This window comes from Schistocerca piceifrons, chromosome 1 (genome assembly GCF_021461385.2).
Source record: "Schistocerca piceifrons isolate TAMUIC-IGC-003096 chromosome 1, iqSchPice1.1, whole genome shotgun sequence".
NCBI lineage: Eukaryota > Metazoa > Arthropoda > Insecta > Orthoptera > Acrididae > Schistocerca > Schistocerca piceifrons.
Genome location: NC_060138.1, coordinates 628,141,621 through 628,163,134, shown reverse-complemented (window position 1 = coordinate 628,163,134; position 21,514 = coordinate 628,141,621). Strand labels below are relative to the sequence as shown.

The window sequence follows — 21,514 nt, the reverse complement described above, 5'->3', positions numbered from 1 at the left end:
GATCAGGCTGCAGTCCCGATAAGAATATCATGAGTTACTACACCGGGAAAGTCTTTGTAGTCCCGTGAACTAGATGATATGGTGTATGTATCTTGCACTGTCGACTATTCCATAAACAGAGCTATACGATCTTTGTGGAATATGGCTCCTCATACTATGTTCCACAGAGTTAATGCTTTTTCATCATTGTGGCAGTTGGCACTCTGCTGGCGGCAGTTCACTTACAAAGGATCACCTCTGACTCGTAGGCAGAACCTGACACCATCACTGTACACTAATTTTGTCATTGATGATTATAACTGACGCCCTGTGTGGAACATTGTTCCTAATTTGTGCTGAACAACAGTTGCGAACACACTCGTAGGCACCCGCCACACACAGTGTGCAGCTTTGTAAGCCTCGCACGGTATGACTCAATTCTCTATTCGAATTCTGCCGTGCTGCCGTGCCTGCTGCGTCGATACCTGAAACAACAGATCAGTTTTGAGTTTATCAAACAGCGTTCTTATGCGATCAATGAGCTTGTTCTCAGCGCGTGGTTCTTACTCCGTACACATCACGATGTTGTCAATCAGTACCTTAAATGTCTTTATCAGTTATCGATAAATGTTTTGTTTCTACTTAACCCCCCGTAGTTTTTCATTTTCTATGAGTCTACACGAGACTGGCTTCCAAGCAATTAAAAATGAATAACCACCCATGGCGATAGTGGTTAAAACTTACACCCCAGCAGTAGAAAAGGCCATCTTCAATCAATACGACGAATTTAGAAAGTCTTATTATCTACTACATTCATCTCATCGCTAACAAAGATTATTTTTGCTCTTTTCAGTTTCCACGTTTCCTCCTACCAGTTGACAAAGTGCGCACACTGAGACCATCCAAATAAAGCTAAGGTTCCCACGAGCTACATCAGTAAAGTCGTTGAACCTCAACGATCTGTCAAAGAATTACCGGTTCATTTCCAGTTCATACTGACTAGCTAATTACAATGACATCACTAGACCGAAAGCCCAAATTATTCCTGTTAAAATGTGAGCCACTAAAATGCCTTATAGACCATTGCAAAACACTGTGGTGCTAATTTATTCCACCACCAGAATTCAAACCCTTTTTTTCGGTCGGCAAACTAAGGCATCTTCTTGTTTGTAAGAAGTGTGTACAGCAACTGGGTAGCCCTTTCCTGAGACGAGAAATGGTGTGCGTGTGATAGCGTCGTGGTCACGGTAGACCTCGCTTTTTGGGTGATGTAACCACGGGAATGTCACGGAAGCAGTTTCAAGTCAGTAAACTCAGTGACCTTGGGGCAGTGCTGGTTCGTAATGTAGCAGCAGTGGCTCAGACTCCAGCCTCTGTCGTGGGCAGCAGTTTTGTATTGCCATTACCATAAGTATGTCACATAGATGGCGAATTAAAAGGTAACAATCTGAATATAGGTTGATGGGTTAACAAATAACGTCAGAATGCTACACACATTTAAATATCGCGTCCCTGTGTTCATAGAAGATGGTAGGATATGTCAGGTGACAAATAGCTGATATTTACTATTCCAAGGTCATCGGTTAGCGAAATCCAGCCAGCGGAGGATTGGAGCTGTGCTACAAGGAGGCAGTGAACTAGAACAAGGCGCAGGTGTGCGCGTTTTGTGGACCGAGGAACTGACCACATAGGACGTTCAGCGGGAAATGTGATCCCTAAATGTACTTTACAGAATGTTATGTTCTGTTGGATACAGAAATTCAAAAAAGAATCATGAACAAAAAATGTGATATCCGTAGAACGATAGAGCAACAGGTTACAGTTGCGATTTAATCTAGGTGGTTACCGGTTGTGGTCGTTATGGGACATCTTCAATCTTTTCAGCTCAATTTCAGTGTAATATGTAAACTCCATAGCCGCATACTGCTGTCTCAACATTAAAACAAATACTGTAGAGTTTTCCATTGACGATACATGGTAACGTGTGCCAACAGATGACGTGGTACATGCCCCATGAAGCAAGATGATTCGTAAGTTTTGCAAAATTTGTGCTTGACTCCAGAGCGCAAGTGGAAGCATGCAACATATCGTGAGCTACAGTGAAGATGATTGTCAAACGCAAGACATTACAGAGAACGAGTAAAGGCTTTACCAGTACCAAACTAACATTCTCAGTGAAAGAAAGGATCCCCGATCCCAGCGGTAGATAATTCTAGAATCATGGTGAACTTGTACCACTCTGGAACAAATACTGCGTTTCGTCAGCCGCAAGCGACCTAGATTCCTGGCAGCGGACATCATTCCTCTGAATGATGATATGTACCGTCACACAAGAAGACAAACACAAGGATAATTTAAAACATTTCGTTGGGTACGCTTGGAACAACCGTCATAAAGCTTCGATTAGGCCCTCAGTGTTATTGAAAACCATATGAGGAGGCAGTCATTCAGAGACATTGAGGACGTAGACCATTAGGTCACTCGGTGGATGTGACATCTGCCATAAGAGGTCTTTTCTGCGTGCCTTAAAGATCATCACGTATAAAGCCCAAGAGCCACTGTAATGAAATTATCTCTTTTAAAAACGAAAACAATGGTTGTGACTGCAGTCAGAGGTATAATACAGCGGGTCGAGACTGTGCAGTGGAATTTGGTATACGAAATGATGGAAGGTAGACGAAAGCAGCCGTTGGATGGAGTCCAAAAAGCGAAAGTATTCGTCCGCGAGGAAGACCACTAGGCAGCTAGATTAACATCAGAAGAGTCGTGACTTCAACTGGCAGAAAACTAATCGAGAACAACACGAGTGGTGTGAGCTTTCAAGAAATGGCCGTTAAATGTGAAGAGGCTATATCTTATTAGGGAGGAAACAGCAGCAGATAATAATAATAGTAATAATAATAATAATACGATGGGTGGTCATAAGCTTCTAATTGCTACTAGAGAAAAAATATCAGACTGCGACAATGAAACGTGCTTAAGGTTTGAGTCCTTCCCTACGTACTAATCTTCAGTGCGACACATTTTTCTGGATGTCTTGTTGTAGATTTTTGCATTTTAGGTGTTCAGCAAACGTTCCACTGCGGAAATCACCTATTTTTCATTCTGGAGAAGTGTGCCACGCAATGGTTTCTCCGTCCAAGGAAAGAATGAGATGTCACTGGGTACTGTGTTAGAAGAATACGGAGGTGTGTGACAAAATTTTATATTCCGAAGAATCAGCATGTGTGACTACGCATGTGCAGAATGAGTTGGGACGCTGTCATGAAACAAAAACGTCACATTGGCGAGCTTTCTGTGACGCTTCGTCTCGACAGCATCCTGGAACTTCGTTGGGAGAATTTTGGTAGTATGCTCCTACGAAGGTTTGCCTCTCACGAGCATAATCCCGTGAACTAATCTACACTTTATGTTAATAAATTTCTCTTTTTCAGAAACGCTTTCCTTGCCATTTCCAGTCTACATTTTACACCCGCTCTTCTTCGACCATTATCAGTTATTTTGCTCCATAAATAGCAAAACTCATCTTCAACTTCAAGTGTCACATTTCCGAATCTAATTTCTTAACCGTCACACGATTTAATTCGACTACATTCCATTATCCTTGTTTTGCTTTTGTTGATGTTCATCTCATATCCTCCTTTGGAGGCTGCCCATTCCGTTCAGCTGCTCTTCCAGGTCCTTTGCTGTCTCTGACAGAATTACGACGCTCTCGGCAAATCTCAAAATTTTTATTTCTTATCCTTGGATTTTAATTCCTACTCCAAATTTTTCTTTTGTCTCCTTTGATGCTTGCTCAATATACAGATTGAATAACATAGGGGATAGGCTACATCCCTGTCTCACTCCCTTCCCAACCACTGCTTTCCTTTCATGCCCCTCGACTCTTATAACTGCCGTCTGGTTTCTGTACAAATTGTAAATAGCCTTTCGCACCCTGTATTTTACCCCTGCCACCTTCAGAATTTGAAAGAGGATATTCCAGTCAACATTGTCAAAAGCTTTCTCTAAGTCTACAAATGCTAGAAACGTAGGTTTGCCTTTCCTTAATCTTTCTTCTAAGATAAGTCGTAAAGTCAGTATTGCCTCACGTGTTCCAACATTTCTGCGGAATCCAAACTGATCTTCCCCGAGGTCAGCTTCTACCAGTTTTTCGTCCGTATTTTGCAGCCATGATTTATTAAACTGATAGTTCGGTAATTTTCACATCTGTCAACACCTGCTTTCTTTGGGATTGGAATTATTGTATTCTTCTTGAAGTCTGACGGTATTTCGCCTGTCTCGTACATCTTGCTTACCAGATGGTACAGTTCTGTCAGGGCTGGCTCTCCCAAGGCTGTCAGCAATTCTAATGGAATGTTGTCTACTCCTGGGGCTTTGTTTCGACTTAGGTCTTCCATTGCTCTGTGAAATCCTTCACGCAGTATCATATATCCCATTTCATCTTCACCTACGTCCTCTTCCATTTCCATAATATCGAGTACATCGCCCTTATAGAAAACCTCTATGTACTCATTCCACCTTTCTGCTTTCCCTTTCCTTAGAACTGGTTTTCCATCTGAGCCCTTGATATTCATACAGGTGGTTCTCTTTTCTCCAAAGGTCTCTTTAATTTTCCTGTAGGCAGTATCTATCTTACCCCTAGAGATATATGCCTCTACATCCTTACATTTATCCTCTAGCCGTCCCTGCTTAGCCATTTTGCACTTCCTGTCGATCTCATTTTTGAGACGTTTGTATTCCTTTTTGCCTGATTCATTTACTGCATTTTTATATTTTCTCCTTTCATCAATTAAATTCAATATCTCTTGTGTTATCCAAGAATTTCTACTAGCCGTCGTCTCTTCGCACATTTGATCCTCTGCTGCCTTCACTATTTCATCTCTCAAAGCTACCCATTCTTCTTCTACTGTATTTCTTTCCCCTGTTCTTGTCAATCGTTCCATAATGCTCTCTCTGAAACTCTCTACAACCTCTGATTCTTTCAGTTTATCCAGATCCCACCTTTTAAATTCCTACCTTTTTGCAGTTTCACCAGTTTTAAACTACGGTTCATAACCAGCAGACTGATGTCGGAGTCCACATTTGCCCCAGGAAATGTCTTACAGTTTAAAACCTGGTTCCTAAATCTTTGTCTTACCATAATATAATCTATTTGAAACCTTCCAGTATCTCCAGGCCTCTTCCATGTATACAACCTTCTTTTATGATTCTTGAACCAAGTGTTAGCTATGATTAAGTTATCCTATGTGCAAAATTCTACCATGCGACTTCCTCTTTCATTCCTTACCCCCATTACATATTCACTTACTACATTTCCTTATCTTCCTTTTCCCGCCGGCCGCGGTGGCCGTGCGGTTCTGGCGCTGCAGTCCGGAACCGCGGGACTGCTACGGTCGCAGGTTCGAATCCTGCCTCGGGCATGGGGGTGTGTGATGTCCTTAGGTTAGTTAGGTTTACGTAGTTCTAAGTTCTAGGGGACTTATGACCTAAGATGTTGAGTCCCATAGTGCTAAGAGCCATTTGAACCATTTGAACCTTTTCCTACTATCGAATTCCAGTCACACATGACAATTAAATTTTCGTCTCTTTTCACTATCTGAATAATTTCTTTTATCTCATCATGCACTTGTTCAATCTCTTCGTCATCTGAAGAACTAGTTGGCATATAAACTTGTACTAGTGTCGTAGGCGTAGGCTTCGTGTCTGTCTTGGCTACAATAGCGCGTTCACTACGCTATTCGTAGTAGCTCACCCCCGCTCCTATTTTTTTATTCATTATTAAATCTACTCCTTCATTACCCCTATTTGATTTTGTATTTATAACCCTGTATTCACCTGCCACCAAAGTTCACTAATTCCCACAATATCTAACTTTAACCTACCCATTTCCCTTTTTAAATTTTCTAACCTACCTTCCTAATTAACGGACCTGACATTTCATTCTCCGATCTGTAGAACGCCATTTTTTTTTCTCCTGATGACGACGTCCTCCGGAGTAGTCCCAGTCCGGAAATCCGATTGGAGGAATATTTTACCTCAGTAAATTTTACCCAAGAGGACACCATCATCATTTAACCATACAGTAAAGCTGCGTGCCCTCGGGAAAAATTACGGCTGTAGTTTCCCCTTGCTTTCAGCTGTTCGGAGTAGAAGCTTAGCAAGACCCTTTTGGTTAATGTTACAAGGCCATATTAGTCAATCGTCCAGACTGTAACCCCTGCCACTAGTGAAAAGGTTGCAGCTCCTCTTCAGGAACCACACGTTTGTCTGGGATCTCAACGGATACCTCTCCGTTGTGATTGCACCTACAGCACGGCTATCTGTATCGCTGAGACACAGAAGCCTACCCCCTCTCCCCCCCCCCTCACCCCCGCCCACAACGGCAAGGTCCATGAGGGGGGGGGGAGGGGGGGGGGGGGAAGGGTACTGCGTTATGCACATGAATTTGTGCGCGACACAAATTACAGTGATTTCAAGGGAAACAGCTGGTAGTTGCAGAACTTCATAGAGTGCTACAGAATTGGAAGACATAAGATAACGAAATTTCAAATAAAGCGTCGACTTGACGATGTACAGCAAACTGCAGAATGGGCCCGAACATTTATAAAAGAAATAAGCGAACTTACCCATCGTTGAGTAAGAAAATTATTTTCAACCCCAACCAATCGGGATTTGAAGAGGAAATGCATATGAAAGGAACCCTGGAAATTTGAGGTACGAAGAGAGTTGCATCAATATTAAGTACCATCAGTGCCTCAACGCATTCGTATACAATTAAGCTGACTATTAATCTGGATGTTAAATTGAGTAGAAAGTTGTTAATTGTGCTGATAGAAATCCGAGGTGCTCTGCTCCCTACGATTGTTTTTTGTGTGCTTGATTTTGCAAGGGCAGTAGAGAAAATTTACGTCAAGCAAGCAAGAGTGGGAAAATGAGCGTAAGAGAACTGTAACTGTAGTATGAACACTTGGTTTTGGCCAATATCTGGTTAAAATAACTTGCTTTTGCTTTATTCCTGGTCTGGGTATAAAAATCATATTCCTGTAGAGCAAACTATCTCTCCTGAAAGTGTGTGACATTGTAATTCATACCAACTGGAGCCGCTGGACAAGTTCAGCCTCTAGACCTTTGTTTTATCCGTCCCTGTAGAATAAGTTGTATCACTATCTGCACCTACGCTTTAAAGGATAGACATTTCACGATAAGCTCCACTACAGACTGCTTTTGCGTTCGCTTGCATGCCATCACATTCCATCAATTTTCATCAGCACGTTACCCCCAATACGTTTCCCGTAAGAGTGGATACCTAGCTGAATATCTTGCACGGTTTGTGACTCCCAAGGAATTAACCTTCGATCTTGATCGTGTGAACTTTTGTGATCTCTGTGGCGCGCCATTTTCAATCGGTTCTCATGGTCCAAGTTAACGGTTTATTTTGAACATTTCTTGAATGTCGGCGATGTGCGTTTTGTGGAGTGTAATACATACGTCCCACAGCAGGTTGATCTCGGCACCTCGCGGACACTGATCTTCTGTCACCTTCCTGATGCACACGGTGAATCATTGGCAGCTAATATCTTTCCTAATTGTGAACACAACACTTCTAAATTAGCCTTACTAAAGATTGAACTTACACTACTGGCCATTAAAATTGCTACACCACGAAGATGACGTGCTACAGACGCGAAATTTAACCAATAAGAAGAAGATGCTGTGATATGAAAATGATTAGCTTTTCAGAGCATTCACACAAGATTGGAGCCGGTGGCGACACCTACAACGTGCTGAGATGAGGAAAGTTTGCAACCGTTTTCTCATACACAAAAGCAGTTGACCGGTGTTGCCTGGTGAAACGTCGTTGTGATGCCTCGTGCAAGGAGGAGAAATGCGTACCATCACGTTTCCGACTTTGATAAAGGTCGGATTGTAGTCTATCGCGATTGCGGTTTATCGTATCGCGACATTGCTGCTCGCGTTGGTCGAGATCCGATGACTGTTAGCAGAATATGGAATCGGTGGGTTCAGGAGGGTAATACGGAACGCCGTGCTGGATCCCAACGGCGCCGTATGACTAGCAGTCGAGATGACAGGCATCTTATCCGCATGGCTGTAACGGATCGTGCAGCCACGTCTCGATCCCTGAGTCAACAGATGGGGACGTTTGCAAGACAACAACCATCTGCACGAACAGTTGGACGACGTTTGCAGCGGCATGGACTATCAGCTCGGAGACCATGGTTCCGGTTACCCTTGACGCTGCATCACAGACAGGAGCGCCTACGATGGTGTACTCAACGACGAACCTGGATGCACGAATAGCAAAACGTCATTTTTTCGGACGAATCCAGGTTCTGTTTACAGCATTATGATGGTCGTATTCGTGTTTGGTGACATCGCGGTGAACGGACATTGGAAGCGTGTATTCGTCATCGCAATACTGGCGTATCACCCGGCGTGACGGTATGGGGTGCCATTGGTTACCCGTCTCGGTCACCTCTTCTTCGCATTGACGGCACTTTGCACAGTGGATGTTACATTTCAGATGTGGCTCTACCCCTCACTCAATCCCTGCGAAACCCTACATTTCAGCAGGATAATGCACGACCGCATGTTGCAGGTCCTGTACGGGCCTTTCTGGATACAGAAAATGTTCGACTGCTGGCCTGGCCAGCACATTCTCCAGGTCTCTCACCAATTGGAAACGTCTGGTCAATGGTGGCCGAGCAACTGGCTCGTCACAATACGCCAGTCACTACACTTGATGAATTGTAGTATCGTGTTCAAGCTGCATGGGCAACTGTGCCTGTTCAAGCCACCCAAGCTCTGTTTGACTCAATGCCCAGGCGTATCAAGGCCGTTATTACGGAAAGAGGTGGTTGTTCTGGGTACTGATTTCTCAGGATCTATGCACCCAAACTGCGTGACAATGTCAGTTCTAGTATAATATATTTGTCCAATGACTACCCGTTTATCATCTGCATTTCTTCTTGGTGTAGCAATTTTAATGACCTGTAGTGTATAACCTGGCACTCAGAGAATCTCTAGATGACTACAATAGGAATTTTGGACCAGCCTGTATAAAGTGATAGTATGCGTTTGGAGGGCTAGGTCTGCACTCTGTCTGCGCAGGTGGTGCCGGGCCGGCAGCCGCTGCGTGGCGCGGGCTACCGCGGCGCGGTGCGCGTGCGGCTGTGGCGCTTCGGGCGGTGGCGCTGCGTGCTGCTGGACGACCGGCTGCCGGCCAGGGGCGGCGCGCCGCTCTACGCCAGCTGCGCCGGCGCCGCCCTCTTCTGGGTCTGCTTCGTCGAGAAGGCGTACGCCAAGTGAGGACCGCCACACCACTAAGCTCACCCGACAACGTATTTGACACACTGAAAACTGGTTGCTTTCGACCACTGGAAATGTTGTAGAGCTGGTAATAGGCAGTCGTGACACCGCACCACTGACATACATCATAGCAGTGAGTGGCGTGTAAGTCCCAGTCAGTTATAAGGAAATAGCGCACTGGAATGGATCGACATAGTCGTGACAGAATTGCACACAGGAACTATAGTGAAACTTGGTGCCAGATTAAAACTGTGCACCGGACCAAGCCTCGAACTTGAGACCGTTCAGTTGATTGAGCACTTCTGCTCGAAAGGCAGAGGTCGAGAGTTAGAGTTTCCCTTCGGAACACAGCTTTAATCTTCCAGGAATTTTAATAACAGCGCATGCTCAGCTGCAGAGTGAAAATTTCATTCAGGAACTGTAGTGTTTGATGTATGCCTAGACCTTACTGATACGTCATTCCTTAGTCGTACCACACTTGCACAGCATATCTTAAATACCATAAAAGAGGAAGCGTGATGGAATCGTGGTTGGTAGTCACACTTTATAATTAAGACACTTTATTGGCATTACGCCTTTAAAACAATAATTTGAGAATTACAAATTGTGGACGAGTCACTAGATAAAGTTTGCAGATACAATTAGAAACCCAACGTACTCATTACTCTAACAAATAATTCCAGTTAAGAAAAGGGGGTTATTGACATACATGAGAACTTCAAACTCCCAGGAGTCACCTCCCATATAGGACTTTCCTCAAAATAGATATAATGAAACAATTACACGTAAAGATTGACTCAATAACACTTGAGCACTAGTGCCAAACTAAGATGCCATTACATAACATGATGGAATCAATTTAAAAAACTACAACACAGACACTGATCTTAAAAAAAAAAAATTTACGTACTCAGACGGCCGGCCGTTGTAGCCGAGCGGTTCTAAGCGCGTCAGTCCGGAACCGCGCTGCTTCTACGGTCACAGGTTCGAATCCTGCCTCGGGTATGGATGTGTGTGATGTCCTTAGGTTAGTTAGGTTTAAGTAGTTCTAAGGGACTGATGACCTCAGATGGTAAGTCCCATAGTGCTCAGAGCCATTTGAACCGTACTCAGACGTGTTAATAAAAAATTACTAGAAAAAGCTGACAGGGAACTCAGCAGATGCTATGCAGTTTAAGGCTTAGCCAGTTGCCAGTCGTAATATTTAAGAAAACAAGTTCATATACAAACAGGTTACATACAAAATATATATCTACCAGCTTAACCCGCCTTGCCGGAATTAAGATAAATACTAAACGTTGGAAGAGGATATGTGGCCAACTCCGCTAGTGGCCAGGTTCTTTTCCAGGCCTAGACCTCGGATGACATTTCTCTCCCCGCCAATGGGTGTTGTGTGATGTCCTTAGGTTAGTTAGGTTTAAGTAGTTTTAAGTTCTAGGGGACTTATGACCATAGATGTTGAGTCCCATAGTGCTCAGAGCCATTTGAACCATTCTCCCCGCCAAGGCGCTGGCGCAATAAAAATTTCTGCCCGATCACAAAGACATGTCAACAACTCTGAAACATAGAAAAGTTGGGCAGAACATTTGACTCATTTACACATGGACAACTATATTAATAGAGTGCGGGCTTTAAAAACAGCTTCATAAAATCATTTGACTGCAAGAGACACAAAAACTTCTCAGAAAGTTTTCAAATAACGGCCACCATTTAACTAGGCCAAGAAAGTCTCCCACAATAATAATAAAGTTTAAAACCTCTCAGTGCGTCGGTGAACAAACAATTACGACACTCCGTATCAGGTACACAATACGAGGGAGCGGTTTCCACTGCTTCACCGCTTCCCTTCAAATTTTGTTCCCAGCGAAGTCACAAAAAGCTGCCCAAGTCGGCAAAACACCCAACCAATTTCACACCACGATGTGTAACGGTCATCACACTCGTTCGGCAGCCGTTGACACTCGTCTCCCCCGCGAATGACACGAGATCTCGAAGGTTACCCGTCGAAGGCTAACAACCAACTCGCTTCGCCTTCGAAGCCACAAGATAAGACACGCGAAAAGCAAAGATAGCTTGCCTCAACCACAATCGATCTCAACGATAAATGAACAAAATGAGACTGGCGCCAGCTCGCCGCGGCTCACTCACCATAAATGAAGGTATGCAGTTTCTTGGTGTATCAACGTAGACTATCCATGATCTCTACAAGGAATCGTGTAACCACATTCAGACATCTAACATGTAAAAGTAGTGGTTGCAAAAAGACGCCGAATATCAGTGTTGCGCCTTGTTATTGCCAGTCAGTTTCAAACTCAACAGGAATTGCTACTCCAAGTGAATGCAGGGCTATCTCAGTCAGTTTCCAAGCGATCATCGCCAAAGGAATTACAGGCAAAGGACATTTACGCCGAGTACCTGGCAATGCATCATTGCTCACAGTGACCCATTAAGCTGCGTATATGGTTGCAGGCGAATAGTGCGGTCATCTCTTTTCAAATCATGCAAAGTGTCTAATGTCCCCAATGAGGAGTCCACCCCGCGATTTGTAAGGGTACATACAATTAAGGCAGGATATACAGGGGGTGTTTTTCGTACAACTACTAAGACCCACTCATCCAGGTTACTGAGAACATGAACTAACATGTGCATTTCAGTATTCTCGGTGGCGAACTGTTGCTCTTTGTTCTCCAGCTTCGTCATGAGTATGATACTGACGATACCAAGATGAAAAAAGTTGTATTTACGGGTGCGCAGGCATACGTTTCTAATAAACAGTCAGGAACTCTATACGGGCCCGCTAAATCACCTGACCAAAATCCCGTAGAAAATGTCTCGACTATTTGTAACAGTGTGAAATGGTAGCAATCAACAACACTCGCTATATGGTAGCTCTACTGGAGCTAATAATCAGTCAGTGCCTTCAAATGGGCATGAAATATCTGATGAAACTTGTCGGCTCTCTTCCTCGACGAAGTGACGTCATTATCGAGAACAGATATGATGTAACACGATATTAGCGAAAATGGTTCAAATGGCTCTGAGCACTATGAGACTCAACATCTGAGGCCATTAGTCCACTAGAACTTAGAACTACTTAAACCTAACTAACCTAAGGACATCACACACATCCATGCCCGAGGCAGGATTCGAACCTGCGACCGTAGCGGTCGCTCGGTTCCAGACTGAAGCGCCTAAAACCGCTCGCCCACAACGGCCGGCCCGATATTAGCGCGATGTTTTCAGAACGAAGGAGGATACGACTAATTTTTGTACATTGTGCTCAGAGACACTGTTTCTTCTTAAGTCGCACCCAGTGAGATAGTGAGGAGGTTAAGATACTGCAGAGGACAGCGGAACAATCTGTAGCCTTGCCCTCTAGCTTTACGTGGTTTCCCTGAATCTATTAGGTGACTGCCTGGCTGGTTCCACTCAAAACCACGCGGTCAATCTCTTTTTCCCATTCTCTCCCGATACGAGCTTCTGTCCTAATAACCCTCGTCACTACTGGGGTGTTAAGTCCTAATCTTTCTTCCCCCTCCCCCTTTATAAAGTTTCTTGCTAGACTGATGATGATCTTTAGTGTCAACAGATCATACTAGTTTTAGAAAGTTAAGCGTATTCACTAAAGGTGGGAGCTGAAGGAGAAAACTTGAAAAATCACTGTAATTGAAAGTCATGATTTACCCAAAAATTGGAACTGAGCTTTCTGTATAGGAAAGCGTACCTTCCTATTTCCGATAGACAAGTGAATCACAAATAATAAAAAGCTGCGTTATATCCTTTATGCCTGTGTTGTAACTGCTCTTTTGTTGAGGGCAGCCCTCAATGTCTCGTAAAATTTGTGAAGTAATGTCACAAAGACTCCATTTAGGTCTGAGTTTTCAGTTTGTGGTCAGCTTGTTTGTGGTCAGCTTGAAGCAGCCCCGACAATGCTTCAAAAACTTAAATTGCGATACATTGCGTTAATTCAAGGAATTTGCAGCTATTGAACTACACATGAAAATTTTCTTCGTGGGGCAGTACAAGGTTGACCATTCCACAACAGAACTGATGTGCGAACTTCGTTGAACGACGAAATACAACCATAACCGAAAGGCTGTTATGTGGAGAACTTGCAGTGTCTCAGGAGACGCATTTTCGTAGAAAATTGTGCATTGCTGGATCAGAACAGTTGGTGCGTGTACCAGAAATGTCACAGTGTGTATCTGGTTCACAACAATGCTGAGACAGCCTCGCTTATTATGGAGTCCACAACATTGACAATGAATCATCACTGAATGGAGGGTTATGCGCCTCATAGATGAATCCTGCTTCATTACGTACAATGGCATCTACCTGGTAGCCCGACGGATCAGTCTGTCACAGGCAGAAGAAATAGTGACATATGACACTTGTGTACTTGGCGTTTCAGGAGGCAGAAGCTAAAACCGAACCCGCTGAAGACAGAAGTTGCAAAATTCTCTCTGAGCAATAGATACACACACTAGCGTCCGCTGATAACATTCAGAGACAGTAATGCAACTGCACTCTAAAATACCTGGGAGTCACTTTCGATAAGTTTACTTATCTACCGTCACAATCTTCGTAAAATAACTGCAAAAATGAAGAGCCGCAATAATTTATGGCAAAAGCAAACTGGAACTTGATGTAGAGTCGATGCAAACTCTCTGAAATCAACAGCATTGGGTGCAGTTTATTACATCACAGGAGTACTGCTCAGCTGTATGGCTCAACATTCCCTACACCCTCCGAGTGAATGTTCAACTTCGGCAGACAATGCATACTGTATAAGTATCTGATACGCTTTTGCCTACGCCGTTTCACTGGCTTCTGGTGCTAAGCAGCATCATTCCGCCTCGAAGATTGCAAGCTCTCGCTTGTTAGGGACAAGAGTACTTAATTGTGTTTGTGACCCATTCTCGTCTCTCATTATCACAGATTCTTGTTAGGCTGTCATGGAATTAAGCTAATGAGACGAGATAACTTCTTGTCTTTAAAAAGTCTCATTTCTTCACGCCGAGTTTTGTTTAGCTGCGAAATATACAGTGACTTTCTTACTTTCACTGCTGCATAGATATTCCAGAGACCATATTCTATTGCAGCCAATGTGCTAGTACTAATTTTTTGTTTACACGAAGTTTGCTATTGATTACAGACTTTGCGTGTATTGTCATAATGTTGTTTTACAGTTTCATTACATTTCAATAAATAATTTTCTTCTTCAATTAACAAAGTTGAAACATTAGGTAATCAATTCCTAGCCTTTGAGACGTTCACAGTCTTAATTGGTTTTTATTAACCTCAGCGATTACTTATACATGGCGTGTGAAACCGGTAATGTAGTATCGACATGTACTAACATGGAACTAATTTCTGTCAAACCGATATACAGTACATTACTTTTTCTGTAACAATGTTCAGTAATTAATTATCAGCCACGCAGCCTAGTCCTGCGGCCTCTTCTGGGGGCTGTGTGTCGCCTGGTAGGTTTACTGCGATTGGCGCTGATCAGAGTTGTCAGAAAGGAAGTCTACATGGCTACTCTTCTATATTCTCTTTCGGTGGCATGCAATAAACAAAATAAATGCAGTTACGTGGTTTCATTTGCCAATTTGACCCTAAGGCATTAGCTGCATTTTTTAAAAACAACACAGGCTCTCATAACGGCACTCAGCCCCCCAGGAACGTAGTGTGTCGAAATGTTTGGCACACCACAACGTCTTTAAAAAGTTTAACAGTAGAAACACTTTTTCCTGTTGATCGCTATCTGCTAGGGACCCAACAAGTTTACCCAACCAGTTTTCTTCACCATGACAGACAAAATTTTGAGAGGTGCAGCACTTTTCGTCCGCAACAATATCTCTGCTCTCTTTGTTGATATTCTTACAGGTGAAATATGGCGCCATAAGGACTAACCAGCGAGATCTATGGATGTTATTATAGTGGAGTGTATTTGGGATGCCATCAGAACTTTTGAAAAATCTCTTAGAAAGCATACTAAATCGCTGCCAATCACGTGTAGCATTTAGGACTATTTATTATTCCAAAGAGTTTTTCCAGTTTTGCTATCTTTTCTTAATCCCGTATCCTCGACTTCATTTCTAATTATCTTTCTGGTCGCTCATTCAGATTTCCCTTCTCTCGTAACAACTCGACATCGTCTTCAGGAAACCCATTCTCATTTCTTGAATATGTTTAATGTATTCGTGTATGAGTGTCAATAAGTTCTACTACGAAATCGTACAATTCCTGTAAAACACACACACACACACACACACACACACACACATACACAGCGAGAGAGAGAGACAGAGAGAGAGACAGAGACAGAGACAGAGAGAGAGAGAGAGAGAGAGAGAGTTATTGCTGGCGAAAAGCGTGATTCCCAAATCGATTGCAGCGTTACAGCACTGTTCGTGTTTATTCGCACAAACCAAGTTGACACTCTATGCGGAGGCTGATGAGAGCGACTGTAAATGCCTTTTGCATTTTCCTAGTGTCACCTTGGTCTGGGCGAATAATGCATGAGGTTACTACTAGAATGCAGTGATAAGCATTTAACATTACTGTCCGTTACTGTTATACCATAACCTCAAAGCTGGAGGGAAATTGTATCACGTAATTTTTAGTCAAAGCAATTATAGTATAAAGAAGCAGAGCAGTGTTACCCTCTGGAAGGAATTTTGTTATGTTGACCATGATGTACCTAACGGAAGTGGCTTATCGGAAGGGAAAGTCAGAATTACGTAAATGTTTAAACGGTAACAAATAAAATTTACCTATCCACACTGTACAAATGATAAAGAAAACGGTCGCCAGCCTAATTAGGCATAGAATGGGTAACATTCCTATTCAAGAAAATGGATATGAGTAACTTCAATGGACAAACACAACCTATACTTTGCCACGTGAGAGTGCAATGAACTAGCACAAGCATATGTTAACATTAAGGTTGGACCTGATAGAGCAGAACAAACTATTTGCCTAAGTACAACAGATACACTATTGTCGTCAGTGCTTAGTCAAACAGGATGGTCTCAACAATATTACTATTAATATTCACCATAGAATCATAAATTGGACATAGGTTCTGTCTTACATTTCAAACATTTGCCTATCTAACAAATTGTAAACATAGTTCACTACAAAATTATGAATTGGGCATAGGTTAAGTCTCTCTCAGCTAAATACCTTTCTACTTAGAATGAAATTTAAATGAAATGCACTGACAAACACTTTCTCACTGATCTACGACTGAAAGCAGTTACTGTAATCATAACAAATGGTCTATCTATCAAATGTTTCCTACTAGTGAGTACAATAAACGAACTGTAGGTCCTATTACACTAATGATATGCCCTTTCCTATACATATGGGATCCTTATTTTAGCAAACATAAACTTGAAACTTTCATCAGTAATTTGACCTGTTACAGTAGTAAGACACAAGTTAACATAAAACATCAGGCATTGACTCACCTGGTGCAGTGGACAACAAGCTGTATTATTCATTTACTGAACAAAATTTTGTAGCCTCAGTATGAGTAAGTATTCTATTAGCTTTGAAATAACAACAAATTGTTTTAAGACCTAACTGAATTTATCTGCTTCTATATTTTCGATAGTTCTTTGAAAACCCACAGATTTTTAAGCAACAACTTGGATTGCAAAATTTACGTCAATAAACAGTTACCATGGCACATTCTTTATCCTCATTAATTTTAACCAAAATTTTTAATGTTTTAAAGAGGCCTTTTAATATAACACACTGGGCTTTGATATTCTTTCAATTAGGATACTCGGTAAGCACCTTAACATGGGTAGGACCCTGATTGGATAAGTGACTGAGGATAAAAAAATTCAGGATAGGTACAAGAGTTTAGTTATAATTTTCCTCGTATTTGAGCACACTGAAAAATCCAATGAGCTGTTCCTTCACTGTACAATTCTACTACTTCCTAGTTCCTTTTCAGTGATTGCGCAATGTGGTGGTGGGTGCATGTTGTTGAACGGAGATGCAGATAGACAAGCTGGACTCTGTCATTTCTTGGTGGGGAAGATAAATATTAATTTCAGAGTATTGCCAGCATATTACTCCATTGATCCGAGGCTTTGACGAGTATTGAAACGGGACTAAAAGCCCCTCTCGGCACCAGCACAAATCACGACCTTTACATGAGCTATTGGCGGTTCAGTAGCTCGTCTCCGACTGACTCTCCCTTCCACCTTTCTGTCCATGCCAACCACATTTTTCCCGAGGGGAACCACAACACCTTTTACATACAAAATAACTAAAAGCCCTTAGTGAGGATCAGTCTTTACATAACAGCAAGTAGTTACTTTAAATAAAACATATCGTTTGCACATATTGGTTCAAATGGTTCAAATGGCTCTGAGCACTATGGGACTCAACTGCTGAGGTCATTAGTCCCCTAGAACTTAGAACTAGTTAAACCTAACTAACCTAAGGACATCACAAACATCCGTGCCCGAGGCAGGATTCGAACCTGCGACCGTAGCGGTCTTGCGGTTCCAGACTGCAGCGCCTTTAACCGCACGGCCACTTCGGCCGGCCACATATTGGTATTTTTATAAAAAATATTTAAACAGAATTACAATTATATACATTAAGTTTTGTTCCCTCCAAATGAGGCAATGAATTTAACTAATAAAGACAATACATTGCACATTATTTTACCGAGACATCAAAGTTTTTACAAAGGAAGAAGTATACAATTTTATGCTATCGATTCAAACCAACAACATTTACAGAAACTCAACGATATAATATTGAATACACATAAAGCAAATAAAAAAAATCAGTAAACAATTAGGTAGGGCCTGAATTGTGGTTTTACAAGCATCCTTTTCCAACAGTAAAAACAACAGTGCTATCGACGCTCATTTATTAGATGAGTATTCGGTTTATGAGGAGAGACTCCAAGAGAATGTCTGGTAGCTGCAATCACATTTAGTGCGCTTCTGCTCGTACCGAGGAGATTACCACGTATAATTTGACTGGTAATTATCAGAAAATTGCAGCTGTTTGCCTTGGAGTTGGTTTGTGAGTGACCATTGTAGTGAGTGAGACAGGCGTTGCAAAAATGTAGCAAATCTCGACTGGATAAGACTGCTGTGAGTAGAGGAATAGACGTGCGAGCACACTATGGAAGCCAGCTAATGCTTAGAACAGACAGAAGAAAACAGTTTATGGTTCAACCGTAGGAAAAAGAACTGATCCGCTATTCCTGCATAAATTCCTTCAGATTTTGCCAGTGCATCAGGGATCATTATTTCCTCCAGAACCGTAGCACGACGATTCTACAGTACCAGTCAGACTGCTCGAAATCCTGTGCAGACGTTCCATTGCTTCCCATCCACAAACATACCCTATTATAGTGGTCTCTCAGTTCGGAGAGATGCAGTGTGTGATAGAACTTCGTAATTCGGGTAGCCACAATCGTTAAACTTCATAATGAATGGAAGTAAAATGAACCGGAAAACAGATATAATTGGTGATTTCTTTATTGGTACAACCGGTTTCTCTGCATAAACGCTCGAAACGTCTTAGTGCGGTAATGTGATACTGTTTTCTGCTGAGGGCGGTGTTTTAATGCAGTGAAACCCATCGTGACAATAAATAAGTCAGCAATTACAGCTGCCTTATGGTTAATTTTACTTCTAGTTGTTAGCCAGTGTATGAAACTGTTGAAGTTAGATATTTTCTGTTTAAGTGCAACGAGCGCTTCCTTACACAAACTATAGTAGAGAAAGCGATTATCGAAGCCAAAACATACAAGAGCAGGTGGTTTATGGTGAACTTAGTGTCATAATGTGCTCGGGTTCACAGTCTCTGCAGCGATGTCTGCAGTATAGCAGTGGTAATGTCCCAGGATGACGGGGAGATATGTTCCGTTACCCACGATGTCGTGAGACTGACGTTATTTTCAAAACTATGGCGCAGAACTCCTGTCGTGTAATGATTATAAAATAAGCATATACTCTAAATTTGTGTATACTCGATATTATCGAAAACTACAACGAAATATGTGAGTTTCTCTTACCAGTCGACAAAAAACGTAATTATTTAACACTGACTCAAAACTGATACAGCTGTCACGTCATTCAGTTCGTACAGCTTAATCTAAATGAAAACTGACATTGTCAAATTCGAGCATGTCGTCTATTTTCGAAAATGGATTTTCGTTCACAACTGTCTTGATCGTATTGGATGAACAGACAACAGTTTACCTCTTTTGTCTCTGATGGGTCTTGCTCAGAACTAGTATCTTGCTACAAAAGTAAAACGTCTAAGAGTCACCCTACGGCTGTTTAAGTCACTTGACATCAATAAATTGACTTTCACAGCTAAGGGGCAATTCCTAGCCAAAAGAAATCTACTAGCATCAAACATCGGCTTTAATTTGAGAACAGATATATAAGAATGTACATTTGGATCACAGTACTCTATGGTAGTGAAACATGGACTGTGGGAAAACCAGAACAGAAGAGAACAGGAACGTTTAAGATACGGAGCTGTAAAAGGACTGTTTAGTTAAGAAAGGAGATCCTCCACAGAATCTACGGGAAGAGGAACACGTGGAGAACATCATGGTGCTCGGGGGAACTGCAGAGGGTAAAAACTTTAGGGGCACCAGAGACTGGAATGTATTCAACAAATAATTGAGGATGTTGGACGCATGTGCTCCTAAGAAACGGGTTGGTACAGGAGAGGAATTCAAGACGAGCATTTCGCATCAGACCAGTTAGAAGACTATGGCCCCCAAGATGCCTCCCTCCACCCTCCTCCCCACATCCTAACGCACAAAAAAAGACGACTTGACTTGGGATCCCGTGGACATTCTGGTTAACTGAACTGTTTTGCACGTAAGTGGACTTCGACCTGGCAATGACATGTTACGAACTATCTACTCGTTTTATAGTGACTACTGAATAAATCAGTCAGTTCGTAAATTTCACTGTCGAATACGTCAAGCGAGACATCACTATCACTGGGTGTTAAATAAAACATATGCGCAAGCTACAGCTACTGCATACAAGATGTGCTACATACATGATGTGCTACATAGCACAGTGCACCACAAAGGCCCATCTGCTCTCTACTGCTCTCTACCCCTCTCTACCCTGGGGTTGCCCGCTTGAGCACCTGTCAGACATTGAAATACATATTTTGGCGCCAACGGCCTTAGTTTATACGTAAGGAGTGTGCGAGAACACTGACTTGTAGCGATTTATGTGACCGATGTTAACGTTGGTGACATTTCACATAACTTACATCAGTTTGCGATCTGCAGAACTTCGCACACGTCTGATGTTGCCGTATTTCTACAGTGAAAAAGCCTATTTTTGACGGTGACATATATACCTGTCGGAGGATTTTAAGGTCTTAGATGTGCTGAAGCAAAACCTTTTGTCTTAATGGTTAGGAATGGTCCAAAGACCGAAATTACAATTGTGAAAGAAATAATTTCCAAGTTACAAAGTTTGTTCCCGAATGGTGATGTATGTTGTAAGACGACAGGAACACTTCACACCACTTGCGTCGTCCAGGACTGGTTTTGTGAGCACGAGGATGAATTGTCGCACTTCCCCGGCCACCACAATCACCAGATGCTTATTTAGCCGTTGTGATCTATTTCGGATAGAAGTGTTCCTGGTCGCTGTCCATCATCGTTTCCTGAACTTGGCACTGTTTTTCAAGAAGAATGGGTTACCATTCCCTGGAAAACCATACAGGACCTGTACGTAAGTATTCCGAGACGACTGGAAGCTTTTCCGAATGCCAGCTGTTATTAGACACGGTAACATGTTGTGCTTGTGGTGTTTCAATATTTTTGTCCACTCCCTGCATTTAAGAACAGATATCGGAGTTGTTGAGGTAGTAGCTCCGAAATTCTATGGCAGGCTGATTTGAACTTACGGACTTTATTTTCGAATCAATGAAACATATACTCTTATTTATAAAGAGAAGTAAAATATTGTTGCCGGCCGAAGTGGCCGTGCGATTAAAGGCGCTGCAGTCTGGAACCGCTAGACCGCTAAGGTCGCAGGTTCGAATCCTGCCTCGGGCATGGATGTTTGTGATGTCCTTAGGTTAGTTAGGTTTAACTAGTTCTAAGTTCTAGGGGACTAATGACCTCAGCAGTTGAGTCCCATAGTGCTCAGAGCCATTTGAACCATTTTTT

At 42.4% G+C, this 21,514-nt stretch overlaps 1 protein-coding gene across 1 annotated transcript in view; it reads left to right on the top strand.

Annotated features, from left to right (window-relative positions):
- The window catches only part of LOC124758258 (calpain-9-like), a 110,275-nt gene that overhangs the window by 48,427 nt on the left and 40,334 nt on the right, over positions 1–21,514 (top strand). The window contains exon 5 of the mRNA XM_047249082.1: positions 9,112–9,305. Coding sequence (XP_047105038.1) covers positions 9,112–9,305 — 194 coding nt within the window. The remainder of the gene's footprint in view (positions 1–9,111; positions 9,306–21,514) is intronic.